The 24,672-nt window shown below is 39.0% G+C and overlaps 1 protein-coding gene across 2 annotated transcripts in view; it reads left to right on the top strand.

Moving 5' to 3' along the window:
* The window catches only part of PKP2 (plakophilin 2), an 82,533-nt gene that overhangs the window by 37,668 nt on the left and 20,193 nt on the right, over positions 1 to 24,672 (top strand). The window contains exons 6-8 of one of the 2 annotated variants that reach the window (XM_069491650.1): positions 8,420 to 8,597; positions 22,789 to 22,906; positions 23,720 to 23,884. In XM_069491650.1, coding sequence (XP_069347751.1) covers positions 8,420 to 8,597; positions 22,789 to 22,906; positions 23,720 to 23,884 — 461 coding nt within the window. The remainder of the gene's footprint in view (positions 1 to 8,419; positions 8,598 to 22,788; positions 22,907 to 23,719; positions 23,885 to 24,672) is intronic. The other variant, XM_069491651.1, reaches the window with a different exon arrangement.

Raw genomic sequence — 24,672 nt, 5'->3', positions numbered from 1 at the left:
CCTAGCTCACCTGCCTCTCAGTCCCCCCCCCCACCAAAAAAGAGAAAATTAAAAGAGTGGCTGGATATATATTTTTAGTTCTCTGCTTCATATTTCTGTTCAAATACTGATTTGAACAAATATATCTTCTCTGCCCAATGAACTGGAAAGATGAAATAAACGCGTAGAATTAAAGCAACAATTTTAGTGGTATGTCTTCAAAGGGTGAAGAAAGGGGACTAGTTTCCTTTAAATGAGTAGTGCATAGTATTGGAGTAGAGGAGAAACCCTCCCTTCATTACTGTCAGCTCCCTGCTCATGTTCTCTGGACGCAGGACAAAGAGTGCAGGAAGCATTACTGAGTGCAATCATGAGGAAACTGTTATTAAATATTGTCAGTGTCTCAAGTGATATACATACATTTTTAAATTTAATTATGACAAAAATCTTAGGTTTCTGGATATCACTGGGTATTAATCAGAATGTTACAGATGAGGAAACCAAGGCTCAGAGAAGTAAGCACTTTGCCAATATTGCATATAAAAGTTTTTTTAAAAAAATAACAATAATAGTTTTTTTTTTTTTTTTGAGACAGAGTCTCACTTTGTTGCCCAGGCTAGAGTGAGTGCCATGGTGTCAGCCTAGCTCACAGCAACCTCAAACTCCTGAGCTCAAGGGATCCTCCTGTCTCAGCCTTCCGAGTAGTTGGGACTACAGGCATGCACCACCATGCCCGGCTAATTTTTTCTATATATATTTTTAGCTGTCCATATAATTTCTTTCTATTTTTAGTAGAGATGAGGTCTCGCTCTTGCTCAGGCTGGTCTCGAACTCCTGAGCTCAAACGATCCGCCCACCTCGGCCTCCCAGAGTGCTAGGATTACAGGCGTGAGCCACCGCGCCCGGCCAACAATAATAGTTGACTGTGTTCTGGTAAATACTTTAAAAAGAATATTGTTTTGAATTGAATGTATTTTGCATTTCTGCCTTCCTCACTTTGTTATACAATAGTTTTCATTTTTTTCTATAAAAATTTTGTCATATCATCTCTACCTATTTACATCTTAAAATATCACATTTTACATTTGGATACATTTTAATTTTTATGAAATTATATGAAGGGTCGTATCATGCTACCCTTCTGCCAGCATGCCGTCATATCCCATGGGAGAGTTCTTTTCATATGCTTGACTTATATAAGAATACCTGCAAAACTTAAGAGTGATTGCATTCATTTAACCAACTTTTGCAGAGCAACTTTCAGGTGTCAGGCACTGAGAATCACAGCCTAGGGAGGGTGTGGATTTTGTTCTTCCATCTGCTAAAAACATGAAAGATTATGTGATGGTTGGCATTAAAATAGACCAAACCTCACTCTTCGAACCTAACCTTTTCTTCATTAAGAGGTAGTAATGAACCACAAGAGAGAATCAGATTGTCTTGTTTTACAGCCAGAAAAAACTTCACGAAGGAGGTATATTTCATAGTGGGCCTTAAAAGAGGGATGGCCTTGGATTGGTGTTTTGAAAGAAAGAATGAAAGTTATTCCTGGCAAAGTGAGCATCGCTAACAAGCAAAGAGGCAGAGAGAAGCTGCTGGTCATTTAGAAGAGACTTGGAAAATAGAGTGATTAGAGTTGGATGCATGGTGGTTGGAAAGCTTGGGAGGGCGTGTGTGGGAGGGTATCAAGGGAATGATCCATTGAACCACGCTGTCTCTTCTCTTGCATAGGCAACAGCAGGCTAAAGTCCAGGAACGTTCTGTGAGATTGATGCCATAGAAACCATCTGGGCATCATTAGATAATCTATAGAGCTGATAAACAGGAGTTGATTGTATAGTACCCAGGATTTCTAGTGCAAGCCAAACATCCCTACTGGAAGGTGTTCATTACATGCCAACTAAACTGAACTGACACTTGAACATGTGATACAAATCCCTCTAAATTACTCCCTTTAGCTCTGCTAATAGAAGAACTATGTAAGTGCTTTCTGGGTTTTGGAATTAAATTGTTGACCTAATATGGACCTATTTATATCTTTGCTTAGAAACACAAAACAAGTAAGCATATATGTGAATCTTTTCCTATTGGTCTATTTCTTAGACTTTTTTGGAGCCCTATTATGTGTTAGTTACTAAGCTAGGGCTTTCCGTTTTTCATCTGTTTCTCCTGACAACTCCATAAGGGGTGGCAGCATAATTGACGATTTACATGTGATCAGTGTGAGGCTCACAGGGGTAAGTAGATTGTCCAAGGTTACACAACCAGTAAAGAAAAAAGCCCAGCTTGGAACCCAGTTTTATCTGGATGTTTTGCTATATCATCCCACCGGCTCCTGTTGGGGTGACTCATTTGTGTACATCTTTGGGAAGGGGCTTGTCTTTGAGAGCTCTACCTCACTCCCTTTTTGACCCTTCCCCTCTCTCTCCTGTCCTCCGCCTTGATTCAAACCATCTTCATCTCTGTGCTCTCCTCACTCCTGCAGTAGTGAGTAGAGGCCTCTTACCTGGCCTCAGTGATTCAGCATTGCACATTGCCAGTCTGTCCTCTGCTCTGCTTCTAGTGATCTTTATAATAAGTACTGTCCCAGCATGCTCCCTGTTACCTGTAAGATTAAGTCTATACCCTGTAGTATCCCCCCACACAAAGATGTTATGATGTGAGCCCGATGGCCGCTGACAGCAGAGTCACCTCTCATACCCTTCTAGCCCAGGTTCTGAAATCCTGAAGACCTGCTAGTTTGCTCCATGTCTATTTTCTGTCTTGGTATCTTTGTCTCCGCTCTTATTTTGGACTGGAATCCTTTCCCACACCTAGACTGTTTGGTGAACCTGCTCATTCTTCAATAGCTGACTCAGCTTCACTTCTCTGAATGCAGCATTTCCAGTGCTGTCTTCCTTTCTCTCCCATCAGCAGAGTTTTGAAGGAAGGGGCTTCTCTAAACTACTTTTTTTTTTTTTTTTGAGTCGGAGTCTCACTCTGTCACCTGGGCTAGAGTGCCATGTCGTCAGCCTAGCTCACAGCAACCTCAAACTCCTGGGCTCAAGCGATCCTCCTGCCTCAGCCTCCCGAGTAGCTGGGACTATAGGCGCACGCCACCACTCCCAACTAATTTTTTCTATTTTTAGTAGAGACAGGGGTCTCACTCTTGTTCAGGCTGGTCTTGAACTCCTGACCTCAAGCACTCCTCCCACCTAGGCCTCCCAGAGTGCTAGGATTACAGGTGTGAGCCGCTGTGCCCAGCCCTCTAAACTACTTTTGCATCCTTTAATATTAGGTTGCCACTTGTGTCCTGCCTGTATATTTAATTGCAGTACCAACTGCGGTGTTCATGTAAGTTTCTCAACAACTACAGATGTCTAACCAAATGTGAAAAAGAGGCTTGTGGCCTAAGAATATCTACATTACATACAAATAAGAGAATAGGGTGTGTTTTGAGATAAAATCCTGATTTTTCTGGCCGAAACATAAAAAATGAACCATCTGTTTTTATGTATAATGAGAAGTGCAGCATCAGAACTTTGTGTACTGAGAAAGAACGTAAACTCACTGACCTTTCTGGCATTTTCAGTACCAGCCTAAAAGGGAAGCTCTTCTCTCTTCTAATGAAAGGACTTCAGAATCAAAGACTTTCCCCCATGAAATTGTTCTCTCTCCTCTACCAAGTGAGTGTGATAGTGTCACTTTAATTGAAATGAGAACAGCACATCCTAGTCTCAGAAATTCATCTTCAAGGTCACAGAATGGTTAGCGTTTGCTGGAGTGAGCAGGGCAATGCCTTGGGTTAAAACTAGTCATTATAAGAAAGAGGCCTGGGTTCTTGTCCCTCCGAGGCATATTACATAAGGACGAGTCAGGGGGTGATTGTCTGTGTCATTTGTTTAAAATGCATATTGACCTCTGCATATTTTATGGAAACACTTAATTGGATTGCTGCATTTTAATAAAATATTTAAAGTATTTTGCTATAAAATATTCATTATCCATCTTCTTTGGGCAATTGTATATTATTTTATTTTGCATTCATGATGTACAACAAGATATCCTGGGTTTATGTATAACTTGGAATAAATGGCCTTTCCAATAATCTGATATTCTAGGTAAGATCTGCAAAATTTAGGTAAAGAGGGAGTATATCTATGGAAGGAAGTTGTAAAAACATATTCCTCCTGCTCTGTGACCACTTTGAAAAACAAGGTTAAAAAGAACCAGTTCTCTTTCTTGTTGTCCTTGTTGTATTTGTCATTGCCGTCATTTTTTCCTCCTCCTCCTCATTCTTTTTCACTGAAGATAGGGATTTATTTAGTCATAAGATTTGTAAGTTTTGCTACCTAAGTGTTAATGCAGATTCAGTTAAACGACTATATTTCCTGTCCTAAAAGGGCAATATTATTAAATGTGGATTTTAATATTTGAGACCCCTTTACTAGTTAGCTATTTTTTTTTTTTTGAGACAGAGTCTCACTCTGTTGCCTAGGCTAGAGTGAGTGCCGTGGCGTCAGCCTAGCTCACAGCAACCTCAAACTCCTGAGCTCAAGGGATCCTCCTGTCTCAGCCTCCCGAGTAGCTGGGACTACAGGCATGTGCCACCATGCCCAGCTAGTTTTTTCTATATATTTTTAGCTGTCTATATAATTTCTTTCTATTTTTAGTAGAGATGGGGTCTCGCTCTTGCTCAGGCTGGTCTCGAACTCCTGAGCTCAAACGATCCGCCCACCTCGGCCTCCCAGAGTGCTAGGATTACAGGCGTGAGCCACCTCGCCCGGCCTAGTTAGCTATTTTTTGCAAACATCACATTTGGCAGTATATTTCTGGATAATGTAGCTATTATTTCTCTTATAATTGATAATTATTCAAATTATGTCCCTTAACCCAGTGGTCCCCAGCCTTTTTGGCACCAGGTACTGTTTTCATGGAAGACAATTTTTCTACAGGGACTGGGAGGTGGGGTGGGGGATGGTTTTGGGATGATTCAAGTACATTACATTTATTGTGTACTTTATTCCTATTACTACATTGTAGTATATAATGAAATAATTATACAACTCACCATAGGTTGGGGACCCCTGTGTTAAAAGAATCCAGTTCCCTTTCGTTTTGGCTAGAATGAAAGCCTCATGGTAGAAAATTACAGGCAGACCAGCTGCAACAAAGAACTATAATAATAGGTATTTAGGTACAATGAATAAATTGACTAAAAGTTAAAGGTGAGAAATGAAAACTTAATATTTAGGGAACGTAGAATCTGATCATTGAATGAGACATCTATTTAGAGTCACCTAGTACCTTGGTTTCCTAATGTCAGAAATTGGAATCATTTTTTAAAATAAAAATTCCTAGAATCCAACCTGAGATTCTGGCTCAGTAAATTTGAGGTGTGGCCCAAGACTATGTGACTCTGATTTGTCACTGGGCTCATTTGGAAACCGTTCATCCAGTCTAACGCTCTAATTTCAGGATAAAACCCCTTGTCAACATTTTGATAAAGGATAAGCTAATTTTTATTTGCTTCAGTGACAGAGCTGGATCTTGCAAGTTAAATCTTTCAGTTTTCTTCAAAGCTCTCTTAGAAGTTTATCCTTTCAGCCAGCCAAAATCTCCTTCCTTGTAATTTTCACTTGTTGGTTCTGGTTTTGCCTTCTATAGTCACTGAAACTTACATCCAGCTGTTTAAGTTTGTGTTTCTAAGTTACTAGAGAACATGCATTCCTACGTACATTAGCCCCTAATATCTTTTGGTTTTGTTTGTTTTTTTTTTTTTTTTTCTTGAGACAGAGTCTCACTCTGTTGCCCAGGCTACAGTGAGTGCCGTGGCGTTAGCCTAGCTCACAGCAACCTCAAACTCCTGAGCTCAAGCGATCCTCCTGTCTCAGCCTCCCGAGTAGCTGGGACTACAGGCATGCACCACCATGCCCGGCTAATTTTTTTTTCTATATATATATTTTTAGCTGTCCATATAATTTCTTTCTATTTTTAGTAGAGATGGGGTCTCGCTCTTGCTCAGGCTGGTCTCGAACTCCTGAGCTCAAACGATCCGCCCACCTCGGCCTCCCAGAGTGCTAGGATTACAGGCGTGAGCCACCGCGCCCGGCCATCTTTTGGTTTTGTATTAAGTATTTTCCCAATTTTTCTACTGATGTTTCATTTTTTAATGATATATAAGAACTCTATATATTAAGAGTATAAACCCTTTGTCTCATATTATTGTACACATTTTCCCAATGTATAGTTGGTTACTACTGATTTTGTATGAGTATGTGAGGGTGTATGCATATATACCGTGTATAATCCCAAATCTCTGTTGAACATTTTAGTTTTTTTCCCAGATTCTTGCCACCCAGAAGTTTGACAGGCATGACATTTCTATGCAATATCCTACATCAAAAATTATGGTAAAACTACCCAAACCATATACTTATGTAGAAATAATACAGCATGCCAAGCTCTAAAGGATATTGACTGTTGACAGAAAACTCCACTCCCTTTGTTCAAATTAATCCTCTCTGCTTTTTATTGTAAGGTGTACTTTTCCTTTGAGGCCCTGTGTGGTCCTTTTTAAAAAGAGTTGAAACATCATTATGCTTCCCATTTTTAAGCTTCTGGAAGGCGGAGGCTGTTAATTTGTTTACTTATTTAGAACTCAGGAAGCTTTTCTTTCTAACTTTCTTTTGTAGCTTAGTAACCAAAACTCAACCTCAGACCTGCCTTTAAATTGTTTTCAACCACCTTCTGAGTTTTATTCTCTCTGTCCCACTTCCAGGGCCTCTTCAAAAGAAGTGGAAGGAATGAAGTCATTGTGTTGCAAAACCTGTAGCTGAGGGATGCTGCTCATGACTAACCCCCAAGGCTAGTTTGATCGGGGAAAAGACCTTCCCATAAGCCAGAAATCTAGTCCTCACAGATACCAGACCCAGGGGCACTGTGTGTAATGGAAGCTGTGTGTACACTGCAGTGGAGATGTGGTTACTCTTTCAAAAATAAGTTACTTACACACAGCCAAAGCAAACCATTGAAGCCCAAAAGACTGCTTTAGGCCTGACGTGTTCTAATTGATTGGGCCAGACATAACTATGGTTGAATAATTACCAAGCTCTAACTATACAGACTATTATTTCAGTCATTAAAATCAGAAGAGATTATAATCACCACATAATTCCACCAAGACCACCATGTTTGCTTTTTTCATAAAGTAGACTTCCCTTTGTATCTGTGTGTCCTCTTTCCATCGTACAGACAACGCAATTTCAGAAGTGGGAATTATCCACCAGGCAGTGAGGAGGACAGGGTAGAAAGGGAAGAGTCATCCCTTCTTTCTGTCTTTCCTCTTTTCACCTGTCCTGGGTGATAGTGAGTTAGGGTAACCTACTGAGGTACGAAAGATGGCAAGGTGACTGTACACCTGCTGGGAGTCACCAGAATAACAAGCCATAGGTATATAGCCTTTCTTCCACCGCATCAGAAGTAATTGAAGGGAAAACAAATACTGAATGCATATGCCAGGGCTGGCTTTAGCTCAACAGTTCCTTCGCCAGTGCTTTGGTAATCTCTGAATGTATATGCCACTGCCTGTTTTCCCTCAGTACCCAGCTTCACTCTCTATGTCACAAATGTCCTGGAAAGTACAGTATGCTATTATCTCGATTTCTTCCACATTGGCTTATATGGTCTTTCTCTTTAATGTAGGAGGTTCAAGAGGAAAGGGAAAGTGAAATGAGTAAATGTGCTACTAGTCTTAGATTAGTACTTAGACCATGCAAGTTGGCAGACAGATAAAATACTCGTCTGTCTTTTGCTGCCAAACTATAACACAAAAAATACATGAGGAAGCCGGCATAATTTGCTGGAGGACATAAGCTCTGTCATTGGGTAGGAGTCAATAAACATTAATGGGTGATGTTGATCCGCCTCCTGTAGACAGACATAGGAAAGGCTTTCTGCAGGCCCTTCCTGCTGTTATTGGGAGAAAAAATGTCAGGTGAAAGCTCCAGGTAGTGAGGAAAAAGGTGTGGGAGAAGATATTTCTACAGGAGATGACTTTTAAAATGCTGAAGTCTTAGTTACAATAAGACCATTTCAAGACTCCCTGTTGGTAAACCCAGAGTTTATTATCCCAGTGAGGTCAGCTTTGTGGAAGGGCTTTTTGAGAGAAACAATAATAAATGTTTAAGTATTTCTGCCTTTCATTGACATTCCTGATTCACTTACGCCTGCACGATTTTGTAGCATAAGCTATATATTTACCATTTTTATAGATCAGCCTTTACGGCCATCCAATGAGCTCTAGGTAGGCTCTTTCAGTTGAGGAAGGTGCCATCGCCACCCTCCCCCCCCCTTTTAATAACTAGTTGTAGTTCTGGAGGTGATGGCCTAAACTGGACTTTTTAGCCGTTGTTTTGACCCCACCCTGCACTGTTTTCATGGTAACTCTGTGCTTTTCTAGGTTTGTTGTGGAATTTGTCCTCTAACGACAAACTCAAGAATCTCATGATCACAGAAGCCTTGCTCACCCTGAATGAGAATATCATCATCCCCTACTCGGGGTGGCCTGAAGGAGACTACCCCAAAGCAAATGGTTTGCTTGATTTTGATATATTCTACAACGTCACCGGATGCCTAAGGTAACGCCACCCTATACCTCGCCCAGGTAGAAGATGTCATCAAAATTAGGCAGCCCAGAGGAAGGCGGGATATATTCTGCCTTTGGATCCTTTCTCTAGTTACACAGTTCATTTTTTGAGAAACTCTGTTTGGATGGTAACTGAGAGAATGTGTTATGATAAGGTGTTTATTTTATCTCCACACCTGATCACACAGTGTAAAGCATTGTGTTAGCTATTGAGGTTTGTACAAAGATAAACAAGAAAATCCTTAAGGAATATTTAATCTAGCAAGGGATACACGTAGGCAAACAAACTGGAATACAGCTACAAGAAATGGGTGAGAGCAGTGGTTCTCAAAGCGTGGCCACTAGACCAGCGGCATCAGCATCACCTGGAACTTGTTAGAATTCTCAGGCCCCAGCCCAGACCTGCTGAATCAGAAACTCTCAGGGTATCTAGTTTTAACAAGACCTCGAGGTGATGCTGATGGACGCTGAAGTTTGAGAACCAGGATGTCAGAGGTACAAGTGCGGCGCTGCGGAAATGCAGAACAAAGGGCTATTGATGCCATCTGAGTGAGATCAGAATGGCACTAGGGAAGAGGTGCCAAGTGAACTGGGCCTTGTCGGACTATTTTGGTAGTCAGAAATTCTCTAAAGGTAAAAGACCAAATTCTTAAAATGCATAAAAATGAAATGCTAACTGGTCTCCCTTGAGTCCATGGGAACTGCTTTTCTAGTGCACTTCATTTTTTTTTTTTAAACATGGGTGGGTTTTTTTAAATTTATTTCAGAATATTACTGGGGTACAAATGATTTGGTTATATAAATTGCTTTTGTCCATGCCTGTCCCCCAGATGGTGTGCATTGTACCTGTTAGGTGTGATTTTACCCATCTCTTCCTCCCCCCTCCCACCTGCTTGATTGCCATTGAATTAATTATTTCCATATGTGCACATAGGTGTTGATCAATTAGTTCCAATTTAATGGTGAGTACGTGTGGTGTTTGTTTTTCCATTCTTGTGATACTTTAATAGAAGAATGGGCTCTAGCTCCATCCAGATTAATACAAGAGGTGTTAGCTCACCATTTTTTTTATGGATGAGTAGTACTCCGTGGTATACATATACCACATTTTATTAATCCACTCAGGTATTGATGGGCACTTGGGTTGTTTCTACATCTTTGCAATTGTGAATTGTGCTGCTATAAACATTCAAGTACAGGTGTCTTTTTTATAGAATGTCTTTTTTTCTAGTGCACTTTGATCTATCACTCACCTGTTGTAAACCTTTTGTGTCTTAAAATTTTTCTGTAGTGGTTCCTACTGCCTTACCGTGTTAAACAGACGTGTTTGTTTGTTTGTGGGTTTTTGGAGACAGAGTCTTACTCTGTCACCCCAGGTAGAGTGCAATGGCATGGTCATAGCTCACTGCAACCTCAAACTCCTGGGCTCAATGATCCCCCTGCCTCAGCCTCCAGAGTAGCTGGGACTACAGGTGTGCGCCACCACGCCCAGCTAATTTTTTCTATTTTTGGTAGAGACGGGGGGTCTCACTCTTGTTCAGGCTGGTCTCGAACTCCTGACCTCAAGTGATCCTCCCACTTCGGCCTCCTGGAGTGTTAGGATTACAGGCGTGAGCCACTGCACCGGCCTTAAACAGAGTTCTTAATATGGCTGATGTGTCAATCAAGACTCTTTCCATTGAAAATGGCAAAAACTGAATTCAAACTCACTGAAACTAAGTAGAGACTCACTGGCCCATGTGTCTGAGTTGTTGAAAGTCACTTATGGAAGTAAAGGAAGCATACCAGGGCCTCATCCCCTTTCTGGAACAGAAATCCAGCATCCGTGGGACTCACTCTATTTCTATTTTTATCTCGTCTCTGCTTGCCCTTCTTTTTGCATGTTGGGCTCATTCCCTACAAATGCAAACGAGCCTTCTCTACTGAGCAGATAACTTCATCACAGGCAGCCCTTGCTTACCCACGAACAGAAAAAGTGCACATCTTTCTTCAAATGACTGTGCCAGTCTCAGGGAGGGTTTATTCCTGGCTCTGCTTCAGAAAGGTGCACATGATTTGAGCCACCGTTGCCTGGATTGGCCAATCCTGGATCAGATACCTGCTTTATAGCAAGGGTGGAAAGGTCTGTTCTAAAACAAGAGGGGTGGAAATACTTGCTAGGCAAACAAAGCAAAAATGGAAGACATCTTGGTCCATCACAGCATACACACTGTTTTCAGTTTATCCACAACCTTTTTTACCATCTTTTTCCCCATAGGTATACTTCATACCCACTAAAGTATTTGCTTTTCCTTAGATGTTATAGGTACTTTTCATGTAGTCGAGGTTTTATTTAAATTTTATTTGCCTGGTAAACATTTTCTATTATCTACCTATTGAATAATACTTAATCTCCTAATTGTTTAACACCAAAGATAAAGTTCACCTTTTCTGTGAAACATTGTCCAGATTCCCCAGCAGAAGTCATTGCTTCTTCCTAAGGGTTCAAAAGGAATTTACAGGCGAGTCACCATTGTTACAGATTTTATCACATTGCTGGTTTATGATGAGTTGTTTACACACCTTTTCTACTAGATTGTGAGCTCCTTTAAAGCTAAGCCCATGCATTTTTTTTAATCTTTAATCTCTAACACCTAGCAGCGTTTCTGGCATATAGTAAGTAAGCATGAAGTATTTGAATGAAACGAACAAATGAATGAGTGAGCAAATGAAAATACATGGTGAATTAGGTGAATAATCAAGTCTGGCAAGAATATGGAGCTTTGGGTAGAAAGACATCAAACCAAAATTGGAAACATAGGCTAAGGCCAGATTGTGGGGGCCTTGAGGATCATGTCGAGTTCTTTTTTTTCTCCTATAAGCAAAATTAGCTAGTGTGGAGGAAAGAAATAAGATCATTTTTGTGTGAAAAGAAGGATAGTATCAACGGGAAAGGTGTATTGTGAGGATGAAAACCTAAAGGCAAAGATGTTAGTTACAGTCTCTTCCTGTAGTCTCCCGTTACGTTGAGGAGAGAAGATGGACATAGTTTGAGTGAAGCAATGCCCTGGTTGGCACATAGTTTTCAGAACATGCAATAGCTGAATACGCTCATTCAGCCAGTCAGAATGACACCATTCTAAACTGTTTCCAAAACAATCCAAACCACTCATTTGAACTGCTTTCAAAAGCAGAATATAGCAAAAACCTGGGAAACTACATGCCATAGTATATCTACTTACTAAAATATCCATTCTTATTTCATCTGTGTATCTAATTCATAATAATAATAGCTAACATTTATTGTGTATTATGTTCTAGAAACTGTTCTAAATGCTTTATGAGGATTTTCTCAGTTTCTTCTCAGCAGCAGCCTTCATAAAGTAGGTTTTCCCCACTTTATTGATGAGGAAACTGGCTCAGAAGGTGAAGTGATTTCCCAGTCATGTAGCTAGTAATAGAGCTGGAATTCAAATCCAGGAACCCTGTCTCCAAAGCCAAAGCTCTGTTAATATAGCAGCGTGCTGGATACATTAATGTTTGTCACATGTCCACGGACTGTGCTCATGTGCATAAAACCTCTGCCCTTCACAATCTCCCGGCATCAGAGGGTCAGAAAGACCAATCTACAGCCATATTCATTTCTCGTTATGGGCATTGCATCTGCATCTCAGTGCTTTTGTTCTGGAAGTTGTGGGCATGTGGAACTCTGTGCCACATTTCATATAGTCAAGAAAGACACAAAGAAGCAGCATATGAAGTGGAATGTCTTTCTGAGAGAGGAGATGGCAGTGCAGACAGCTTCAGGCTAGATGTCACAATGTGTGAGAATGTCACCAGGTGAATATTCAGGATATGAGTCAGAATGTAAGAAAAGACCTCTAGGGAACCTACAGTCAAATAGTGTCCATTTCCAATAGAGGTATTTGCTCAGTAGTTGCTTATTTATGTCTCCAGCTTGCTCTAGAAAACTTTTAAAACAGATTATTGACTGGTTCGTAAGAGTTACTCTTAGCTGAATAAAATGATCATAAATGTTAGCAAATACCTTAATTGCTACAAATTCATTTGAGGTATTTCCTCTCCTAATGGGTTCAGAGCCAACAGTGAACTGAATTGGCAACATGAATAGTGTAGTATTTTTGACATTGTGTTTGACTTCGATTACTGCAATGAATTCTTTCAATCTACTTTGGAGAAAAACTTCTGTATGGTTTTCCCCTTTACTAGAGTTGACTTTTCCCCTTTCCTAGAGTTGACAATTGAGATCATTTCTGGTCTGCACATGGCAATGGTGCTGAGTAAATCTGCTCTGCAGGTGCAGTGTTTGCTTTAGTAATGAACTTGTGGCAGTGATGCCAGTTCTGCCCACCTGGGGCTGCTACGGTGAGATCAGATTCATACAGGAGAACATGTACAGCTTATCCTTCAAGAAAACTTAACACTTGTCAGGTACACCGTCTTTGTCAGGTATCAGATCATTTATCTATAGGATTAGCCTCTGCCTGCAGCAGCATTTACCTTGGGCCTTGGTGGTTTCTTTAGGTCCCTTTGGAATTGTATTATTTTCATGATTGAAGTCCCTCACTGAAAGATCATAAAATTTTGTAATCGAGGCCGGGCGTGGTGGCTCATGCCTGTAATCCTAGCACTCTGGGAGGCCAAGGTGGGCAGATTGTTTGAGCTCAGGAGTTTGATACCAGCCTGAGCAAGAGTGAGACACTGTCTCTACTAAAAATAGAAAGAAATTAGCTGGACAGCTAAATATATATATAGAAAAATTAGCCGGGCATGGTGGCGCATGCCTGTAGTCCCAGCTACTTGGGAGTCTGAGGCAGAAGGATTGCTTGAGCCCAGGAGTTTGAGGTTGCTGTGAGCTATGGCACTCTAGCCCAGGCAACAGAGTGAGACTCTGTTTCAAAAAAAAATTTGTAATCGAGATAACAATGTGCTCATGCAAGTTTCAACTTTTTTTCTTAAATGATATTATATTAGTATAATGAGTAATAACATCCAGGTTAGGAGAGGAAAAATAAATTGCACACTCCAGTGTGTGCTGGAGCCAGCAAGTAAGAATGATTGTTATAATCTCATCATAACTCCATATTCAGTGACATCATGTTAGTAGCTTGAAACCAGTCACGATGGGAGTATTTTCACTAAGAAATTAGCAAATGCAAACCAGGCACGGTGGTGTGCACCAGTAGTCTCAGCTACTTGGGAGCCTGAGTTGGGAGGATTGCTTGAGCCCAGGAGTCCAGCCTGAGCAATGTAGTGAGACCCATCTCTAAAAAAAAGAAAGAAGAAGAAAAATTGGCAAACACTACAAATCAGATATCTCCCCTTACCCCTGGCTCTAGAAGACTGGTCATTAAACATTTACCAGCACACCACTGGCACTGAATTTCCACTAATTGATTAACATCAAAATGAAGGTAGTTAAATAGGCATAATTCTCCATAAACATCTCTTTTCAAAGTAGAAATAGTCACTTTGTTACTTTGTTTTCTTGGAAGCTATTATGAAACTTCAACATTTTTCTTTCAAGTGGAGAAAACCTGCTAAAATATCTCATTCTTTTTGCAATATTGTCTTTATTTACTTGGAATAAGAAATATAACATAGTTAAAATATTTATCGCAATTAGTGGGATACTCTTCCAAATATTTCAAATTCCAAAAGATTTATGTGTCAATCTTAAAATTGTAAATTACTGAAAAGGCAATACCTGTCTTCCTTGAATCTATATCCCTACTCCCGCCCACCCACATCAATTTTGAGCCCTTTTTTTCTATTTAGTATGAATTCATACTATGATTCATAGTACCAGTTCCCTGGGAATTGGTATGTCCTGTTAAATCCGTATGTTCCACGTTACTGGTTGGAAAACGTTGGGATGTAGCATAATTTAAACCAATGGTTATTGTTAGGGATAAGTCTGAAATTTCTGCATTCTTATACCTTCTTTCCTCCTCTTCCTTCCTTTCCATCTTTCTTTCTTTCTTTCCTTTCTTCCCTACTCCCCTAGTCCTCTTTGTTCTCTTAAAGGACAAGAAGTGGGAGCAATTTAGAGGTTAGGAGTTAAAATGCCTCAGGGCTCAGGCAGACACTTAAGTGTGAAGGTGTAAGATCTTGAGAAATGGTCGGGGCTCTGTGAGACTAGGGAATGGAAAAATGCTTGCCCAAGAGCAGTGAGAGTCAGTGTTTTAGAAAACACTTCAGGCCAAACACAACCCGTCTGGGCTGCTAGCGGTCTCCTCCTTCAGGTGAAGAAATTAGGTGCCAGAGACTCTTCTACAATTGTAGAGTCAGTTATCAGAAATTTGAAAATAGCAACTAGTCTGGCCTCCTTGTGTTTGACACTGATCTGACCTTACTCTTGCTCTTGTGCAACCCAGTGGTGGTTCCTTGAGTGCTTACTGAATGCCTGCTGTATCCAAACCACTGTTCACATTTCTGAGATGTGAAAAGAGAATGGGACCCACCGTTGCCCTGGAGGATCCCAAGGTTTAGTGGAGGAAATAGACACCTGAACAGATAATGACAATACATTTGATAAGAAATGTGAGAGAGGTATGAAGAGACTGTTAGGGAGGTATCCTTACCTAACATTGCCTGGGGGGTTGGGAAATTTTTCTGGAGAAAGTCACACTTAAGGAGCTGTTAAAGGATGAATAGGTGTTTGAACGTCCTTCTTAGTCTTCTAGCTCATCATTCTATCACTAGTTCATCTCCATCATTTTTAAATACCTTAGTCATATTAGAAATACACATTCATGAAGCCTGGAAAAGTCATTTTCCTGAGTTATAGTTCGTTAACTGTTTACTTAGGAGAAAGTCTTATAAAATTGCCACCTTAATCCTACTGACATATCTGTTTCTGCATTGTGAAGGCCACCCCAGAATTTGATTCATGACACATTATAAAACATATTCCTTTTTCTCATTTATATTTTATGCCTATATGTGCCACTTAAAGGGGAGAAGCAATTGGTAATGCATTTCTCTTACAAATGCCTTAAACTTCACTTTTTTCCATGAGTCATAGTGTAGTAAATGTGTTTTGATGATTATATGATACCCTTTTATGTACTAAAATTTGTAACTGTCTTAAAAGAAACTTGCCCTATCACTTATCACTGGAACTTTTAACTGGGGTGGGGAGTGGTCAGAGGAAGCAAACGGTACCTTTAGAAAGAAAGACTATCACTATTAGTCTAGTCCGTTAGCCACAGCGTTAAGGGCAGTTTTTTTTTGGAATATCAATACCAGCTGCTCTCTGGAAAAAGAATGTCTCCATGTAAATTTTTAATGTATCCAATCATATCTATCTTCTCCAGCACACACACACACAAATATACTGAATTTAATTTTTATATATGTCTAAATACCAAACTTTGGAAATTTACTGCATCTACATTTTTTAAGTTATAATATTTTCATTCTATCCCTTATTCTGAATATTCATGACAGAAAAGGACTTATTTGGTCTAGCTTTGTGCATAATCCCGGGTAATTTAGAAGATTCTTAATTAAATGAGGGTGTAATTTTTTTTTTTTTTTTTTTTTTTTTTTTTGAGACTAGGGTCTCACTCTGTCACCTGTGCTAGAGTGCCATGGCGTCAACCTAGCTCACAGCAACCTCAAACTCCTGGGCTCAAGCAATCCTCCTGCCTCAGCCTTCCAAATATCTGGAATTACAGGCACATGCCACTATACCCAGCTAATTTTTCTATTTTTAGTAGAGACAGGGTCTCACTCTTGCTCAGGCTGGTTTCAAACTCCTGACCTCAAGCAGTCCTCCCACCTCAGCCTCCCAGAGTGCTAGGATTACAGGTGTGAGCCACAGTGCCCAGCCAGGGTCTAATTTTCTTGATTATCACATAACTACTTTTCTATAAGAATGTAGATCCCAAAACAGACCAGAACTTACTTTTTAAGATAATCTAAATATAGTTACTTCTGGGAAATAATTTACTATAAAACTGAGACAGTGTAAGCAAAACAGAAACTTCGTAAAAGTATCTAGAATCAGGGGTGGGGAACCTGCAGCCTTGAGGCCACATGTAGCTTTCTAGGTCCTTAAGTGCAGCCTTTTCACTGAATCGAAATTTTACAGGACAAATCCTTCTATTGAAAGCAGCGCAACAGAGAAAGATGAAGCTTTTCCTGCCTCTTTTGGTGCTTAAAAAAATCTTGAAATCAAAAGGCTGCTCTAGATAGTTCAACGCAGAGACTGACTTTTCTAGAAATAGAGAAATTTCAACCTCAGTTATTTGGCTAATTATTTAAACTCTTCATGTTTGATGTGCAAACATAAGCAAGATGAAGTTCATAAATAATAAAATTGACAATACTTCTAATATTATACTGCCACCTTTTATGTTGGTTATTTTAGATATACAAACAAATATGTGCTTTAATGAATTAAATTACCTTGTAAATTTTTCTTTTAGTAAATTTAAAAGGTATAAATGATATTTAATGGGTAAATAAGATCCTGATTTTTTTTTAATGATTTTTTTATAAACTAAGCCTGGGGTGGGGTTAGGTCATTATTTTGAAATCTCTCAACAAATCTTAAGTTGTTAAAGCAAACAAGTCAATCAATCAATCCAAACAAATATGGCATGCTTACCTGACCACTCTTCTCTGGTCTCCTTGAACCCAGTGTGTTTAAGAATAAATATCTTATGAAAATTGTCAAGCAGCACATCTGCAACCAAACAACCCCCTTGCAAAGGTCCCTACTCTTTCGACTAAAATTTTCCACTCTCCTATTTATGTCTTTACTAGATCGGCCCAGATTAAAAGTTGTACTTCACAGAAATTACATAACATTTCTCTAAGCTAAAGACACTCTTTATTCTTATCAATCAGTGCATAAATACTGACTGCCTAAAAATAGGGACAATATGAAGGAAGAAGAATCAGCAAAGGAAGCAAAAGAATAATTTTTATTTATTATATCAAGAGAACTGTTTTTGCTGGTCTTTCTGCATCAGTTAGTTTATAACTGAGTTGAGTCTTAGAAAAAGAAATTCTGAAAAATGTCTTTGTCAGAGATTTTTAATAGCAACCCTCATGTTTAAAGAAAAATATCTATGTATAGCTCAAATTAGAGGTGGTATTTTATGAAGTGTATCTTATGACACTGAAAGTCTTTTTCCCAAAAAGTTAAGGCTCTCATCATAGAATTACTACTAAAATTTTTAAATTAATTATTATTAAAAAAATGAGCAGGTTGATATTGTCTGGATGAAGCAACTGCTGATGTTTTTTACTATCCTGTGGTTGAAATCTGTGCTTATCTTAGAGGTACAAACTATCTGAGCAATAAATTTTTCTAGTCTAAGCCTTAAACATCTTCATTAATCCTAGTCTGTCATTCCAGACATCTTCTGTAGATGCCAAGAATGCTTATTCAAGTTGCAGTGGCTCCTAGATATATTTCTAAAATTACAGTTTGCCGTTTATAATTGATGTTAAATGAAATTTGGCACCCTGCCTTGAACAACCTGTTCCAGCTAAATTAAGAGGAAATGAATGTAGCCTACCAACCAGATGATTACTTCCTGAATTGCCTATTCAGAATGCTTTTGAAAGACCCAAAAATGCAGGAAAGCAGAGCTAAAGGATTTTTAAGGTTAGATTTTCTCCACCACCTTCTAGTTTCTTGGTATGTAATAGATGCTGATGTACTCTTGTTCGGCTAGTTTTCCTTGTCCTGAAAGGAACAAAATGCATAGGTTGTAGGTCTTGTTCTACCTCCCACTGTTGCTCTGTTTGCAGTTGACTTTGGCTGGTGTTTGCTGATACCTTCAGGAACTAATGTTGACTTCAGGGTAACAAGCAAGCCCTTCTTTTGGCATAGAGGTTTTGTTCCTCTGCCGGTTCAAATGAGGCTCCCCTTTTGTTGTGTGGAACCACAAGCTGCCTCTGCTGCTTCTCTTGGTTAATCACAGACAAGACCCAACTGTTTGATATGTATCAGCTGAGAGTTCAACAAAAGCCCAGACCTAAATCTCAAATACCAAGAGGAAGAAGGATGTCTCCTTATCACCCAGTGTCTTATCAAGTACCTACTCAGTCTTGGAATGAATTCTGACTCTGCCTACCAAATACTTAATTGACTGGTACCACTTGGGGCCTTACCCCACAATTTACATCACACAGTATTAGGAAGCCTTTAATTGTTGGTGAACATAAAGGTGAATCCACAATTTTTAAAACCACTGGGGTGAGGTGATCACTAGTTCAGTATGCTGGTTAGACCTCTAAGACTAGTCCCACAGCCACCAGGCCTTGTATAAGATGCGCACTAGAAACTGTGTGTTAGTAAACCATACCCATTATCAAGTAGAAATAGCTCCCATTAAAAAAAAATTATGCTTCTTAGAATTACTTGTTTTGTTGGGGAAAGTGCCTTGAAAAGATGCACCACAACCCTGTTGTTTGCCATTCTCGTGTCCTGGAAACTTCAGTGTAGCCTTTTACTATAAACATCCCCCCTCAGCTCGTTGTTTCCAAAGGCCAGTTGAGCATATGCTATACACTGAGCTTGTAGCAAATTTCCTTTCAGTGCTGGTAAACTAGGCCTATTTGACAGCACGTCTCAATGTAGCCACACACAGACAACCTTATGTGGAGGGGCCAGTAAAAATCCTATTAGAAGCAGTTAATTCTGATTTTCAGTGAGAGGCACTCGTCAGAATTTCCCAGAATGCAGTACTAGGGTACCCCAATATTAGGAATTTTACAAAAATTACAGATCATGATATTTGTAAACTGCCTACCATAATGTCTAGTACAAACACTAAATTGCAGCAGTTTTTATCATTTAACATTGCCCATTCTTTGGTTACCATATGAATTTATGGGTTGGTCATACTGTCATTAATCTTAACAAAGACATACCATTCTTCCTTTTAGTTTTAGCAAAGTCCGGGGGCGTTTTGTTTTCTTTTCTCTTTTTCATTGTGACACTCAGGAATGTGCGAGATAAGTGGTCCAGGAGAGAGTCAAGAGCCACAGATTTGCTTTCAGATAAAACACCTGAATCCTCCTAAATATGTGAAGCTCTGTTATCATTTCAGAGACTTACAGAGGTTCAGATTCTATTTCTTTGCCTCCCCACCCCAATACACATCATATTGCTAAAAAGAAATTCTCCCTAATAGCAAGCACTGGCTACAGGTCAGGCTGGTGTCCTCCCATCTGAGCCCACTGTAGGTGAAGAAGCCAAAACAGTCCTGCCTTCATGTGTAAAGGGGCTCATCTCCTTCACTTCCCTCTCTCCTGCCCCTTCCTTGTCTTCAACCCCCAGTCCAAGGAACTGGTTTTTAAATTTCAGTACACAACAGTATACAGTTTTAGTATACTTAAATGTACTCATGTGTTTACTCAGATGTGGGCTAGATTACACCAGGGGAAATAAACCCATCATTTAATCATATTCAAACCATTAAACATTGTCAATATAGTGTATTGGTAACTTTGATAATCAATTTTTATTGAGTACTATGTGTGCTTATTGTCTTTTAATTTTCAATAAGATAATTGTTTCAGTATATTTAATTTCTAGTTTTGAGGTATTTTTCTATCAAACCTCCTTTGGGTTACATATAAGAAACAGTAATCAATACATATTTCTCAGTATTCAGGAGATACTTATAAAAAGATCAATTCTGTCTAAGTATAGTCATGTTAATTTTCTGATTCCTACAAGCTTAAGTATTAGCTGTTGAAAAAATACTTTAAGATGGATATATATATCATTTTCTGTAAAAATTAATTATTTTCAGAGTGGTACAATAACAAATTACTTTCTGTGTAATGATTTCTATTCATGGGTGCAGTGGTATAAAACAATCTACCCTTATTCATATTTCTGGGTAGTTGAGTAAGGTGGGAACTATTTTTGATATGCAGGAGCAAATACTGAAGCAGTGGGGTTCCATGTACTTTCTGTCAACAAAGGTATCAACTGCCAGAAACCACTGATAAGTCCCATTTCAAGCAAGTAGAGTCTGGATAATACCAAATGACAAGACAACAGTTAGTGCATGTGAACTGGCAGTGCTGCCAAATTGAATTACCATTCTGACCCAAAATAAACACCCTGAAGTTAAACAAAGCTAAGTCATCCATCTGCAAGGTATGTGGTGGGTTTAACCAGTAAGAAAGACAGACCTTTTGATTTGTCAAAGCAATTGTAAACGACTGCCGTTTCTCCAGGCCAGAGGTTGAAAAGGTCAAAGGGAAGCTTTAAAACATGATAACAGTGTCTTGTTGTTGGGGACGTATGGTATTTGCTAAGCAAATGGTCTGGAGCCACCTGGGTACAGAATAAAGATCAGCCCTCTCTTCCTGAACTCACCACTAATTTGCTGTCATCAAGGAAAAGTAACTTAAATTCTTTGGATTTCATTTTCTTCCTGTGTAAAATAAGGAGAATGAAAAAATAGGCTTTTTCAGTCTCTACCAAGCTGCTTACGTTCCATGATTCTTAAAGGGCTCACAGGGTAGACACTCTTTGTTCAAATGATCATTTCTTGAGAAAAAGTGATAGTAAAAATGGTTTTATTTACAATTTATAAACACACATTCATTATCTTTTTTTAATGGACAAAGTCTCGAACTTTTTCAGGTGTAATAAAATAAGAACGATATTCTTGAATTAGAAGAGTAAAATGAGAACCCAAGTTACAGAATGGATTTTGTTAAAATCAAAAATTTCATTATGTCAATTCAGCAACCATTAAATTGTTAATATTCTTGGTTTTAAGGTGTTTTAGTGTTATCTCCTCCACTATTAAATTGAATAGTGAAACTGCCATTTTTGTAGGTTAAAAATAATCAAGTATTGTAAGTTTCCCAGAGTTCAACCTATAAATGTGATCTCCATGAAAGTAGGATACAATATTGTATACTCCCCCCATTCCCTTTAGCTAATGCTGGGCACATTTGTTTCTTTGCCAAGTATACATTGAAAGCAGATTTTGGGGCAGAAAGCCTTTTTGAAATCACTTACTACCATTATATTATTTAAAGATGAAAAAAATAAGACCCAAAAAGGTCTCGAAGTTATAGTTATTTTTGATGTTCAGAATGAAACTAAGACATTGTAAACAAAAAGTCTGGAATATGCTTTGGATAGTCTACCTACCAGTAAAAGAAACTGGTCTGATACATTTTATAAGAACATTTCTTAGCAACTAAAGTTGGCAAAAGGGGATAGGGGTAGTTCTCAAGTTCTAAAATACTGAAGGCAGTCTTCTTTTGCCATTCTTGTTGACTGATGTGTTAACATTTTTGGGGAAAAAAAATATTTTAAAATGGTTAATGCTAACAAGAAAAACTTAATCCAAAGGAAGGTAGTAATAGCAGAACATAAATGTGATCTGAATTTGCAATGTAAACCCCAAATGCATTACATTGCTATATTTGATAAACTTCATTTCTCTATAAGGAAGCAACTTCCAATTATAGATTCAGTTACTGTTTATAGAAAGGTATCATGCCTTAACAAAATTAGAAATAGACTAAGTGCAGAGATACTTATAGGTCAGGCTTTTGACTTAGGTCTTACACACTGGGAACTGTTTTCTGTAACATCTCTCTGCCATTTTAATTATAGAATCATCACATTTTAGAGCATCTGGTTTAATATTTGTCAATAACAGTTTATACGAAACCTACAAAACCCTAAAATAATGTAGTCCAATACACTGTCTTTAGAAATGAAGAAACTGAGGCCCAGAGCAACTTTAAGTTATTTAGAGTTAAGACATGGAGCAAATTGGGACTTGGACATCCAGTATATTGCTATGACTGATGTACCATTTATTCTCCTGTTAGTTGGAAACTAACTCATATCTATCCTCTCACAGCTACCCTCTCGTATCTACACTTCAAAAATGGGGTGAGGATTAAGTAAATAATAAGCTGACTTTGGTACTTGGAGTGAAGTAGACAGAAGACTTTTATGACATGGTTACACGTTGTATGGATGTATTTACAAGTTGCATCTAGATTTGGTAACCATTGGGCAGTTGATTTATTGACCGTAGGACAAGTCTGTCACACTTTTACAAGTTTGCCAGTTTCCAAACACCTGGAAGAAATATCAAGTAAAGCTCCAAAACAAAGGCCAGTTGGATACATGGCCTAAGATTATGGGGTTTCTTTGTTTTTCCTGACAGAAACATGAGTTCAGCTGGCCCTGATGGGAGGAAAGTGATAAGAAGATGTGATGGTCTCATTGACTCACTGGTCCATTATGTCAGAGGAACCATTGCAGATTACCAGCCAGATGACAAGGTAATCCAACAGTTAAATATCTCACACATTGAGTTACCTATTTTGTCTTCCTAAAATGCTTCAAAATATTCTTAAAGTAGCCGCTTGGGTTTAGATTTATTCACTGACTCATTTGCTGAGCATAAGATTTCCCATACATGCTTAAAAATATTAAAATATTAAAATTAAAATATTAAAATCTACCTTAGCCCTATTTTTCTAGACCCAAATTTCAAATTACCTGTTGTTTATTGATTCTGTGGATGTTTGAAAGGAGCTCAGATGCTACATGGTTAGCGGTGAACTTAAACTGATCTCTTCCTTCTTCCCCAAACTTGCTCCTTCTCTGTATAATCCTCTGTATAAACCATACACATGTTGCCTCTGGAAAGACTTTCAGCTCATCCACTCCACTCTAGTGCTATTGCTGTGGTCCCATTCTATGCATCTTCCACACTGATTATTGCAATAGCTTCCTAATTGGTTCCTGCAAACAGTATCTCTTCCTCTTCTCCAACTCGACATGGCTACCCCAAGTTACATATCTAAAATATAGACTCGTTCTGGACACACTCTCTATAAAGTAAACTAGAAAGGCTCTCCATTGTTTTAAGAAATTCAGCTTCTGCTTCTTAACATTGTATTCATGACCATTCATGATCTAACCTTAGCCTTTCTATCCATACTCATTCCACTTCTCCAAGGCAAGCCACAGTCCAAGCACCTAATTGCATCCAGTAATCCTTGTAAGAGCTAAAAGCTACGCCCTGTGATAACATACCTGCAAAGGATACCTATATGTGTGTGATCAATATGCATGTCCTGTTGTCGCAGGCCACAGAGAACTGTGTGTGCATTCTTCATAACCTCTCCTACCAGCTGGAGGCAGAGCTCCCAGAGAAATACTCTCAAAGTATCTATATTCAAAACCGGAATATCCAGACTGACAACAACAAAAGCATTGGGTGTTTTGGCAGTCGCAGCAGGAAAGTAAAAGAGGTATATTGGGAGGTCTTTGAAAGAATGAGAGAGAGAGTGCGTGTGTGTACGTGTGTTTCTGAGAACTTAGTATATGTTGGACACTATTTTAAGTTCTTTTAATCCTTATGTCAGCCCTTTGAAGTGTGTATTATTAATATCCTCATTTACCAGTGAGGAAACAGAGGTGCAGAAAGGTTAATTAACTTTCCCCAGAATAATTCAGCAAATAAGTGGAGGGGATCAAAGTCAATCCCAGGCAATCTGGCTCCAGATTTGCACTGTTAGTCATTGAACTATAGGGCTGCTGCATGCCCTTGTAGGTTAGGAAAAAATAAGCTTAATGCAACATGACCAATAGTATAGAAATTGTTTTAACATTAAAAGCAGCCCTGATATTTGGCTTTGGGCATTCTGAAAACAAACTTTGGACATACTAAAAGAAAATCTCATAGTAAAGAATACACATTTATTTCCATACTGATGTGAAAACTGAAAGAATGTGACTTCCTTACTCCTCTGAGCATCACAGTGTTTGTGAACTTGGAGAACAACTGATAAATTTAGAACCCTGATGTTATCCTGGACACCCTCCCTAGACTCCGGGAACAGGCCTGCTTTTCTTATCTTCAGGATGGTTGTGACTAATTTAGCTTTTATAATAACTCAACAGCAGCCTGAAAAGCACTCTAGAACGGCCTATACTTAATTCCCTGAATTCTCTCTCACTGTGAAATGTCAAGTTGGTGGTACCGGGGGGTGGGGAGTGTTAGTAGGAAGAAATGATCATCGTGGGCTAAAAGTTAATT

Source organism: Eulemur rufifrons, chromosome 16, assembly GCF_041146395.1.
Source record: "Eulemur rufifrons isolate Redbay chromosome 16, OSU_ERuf_1, whole genome shotgun sequence".
NCBI lineage: Eukaryota > Metazoa > Chordata > Mammalia > Primates > Lemuridae > Eulemur > Eulemur rufifrons.
This window is presented reverse-complemented; position numbering and strand designations above follow the sequence as displayed.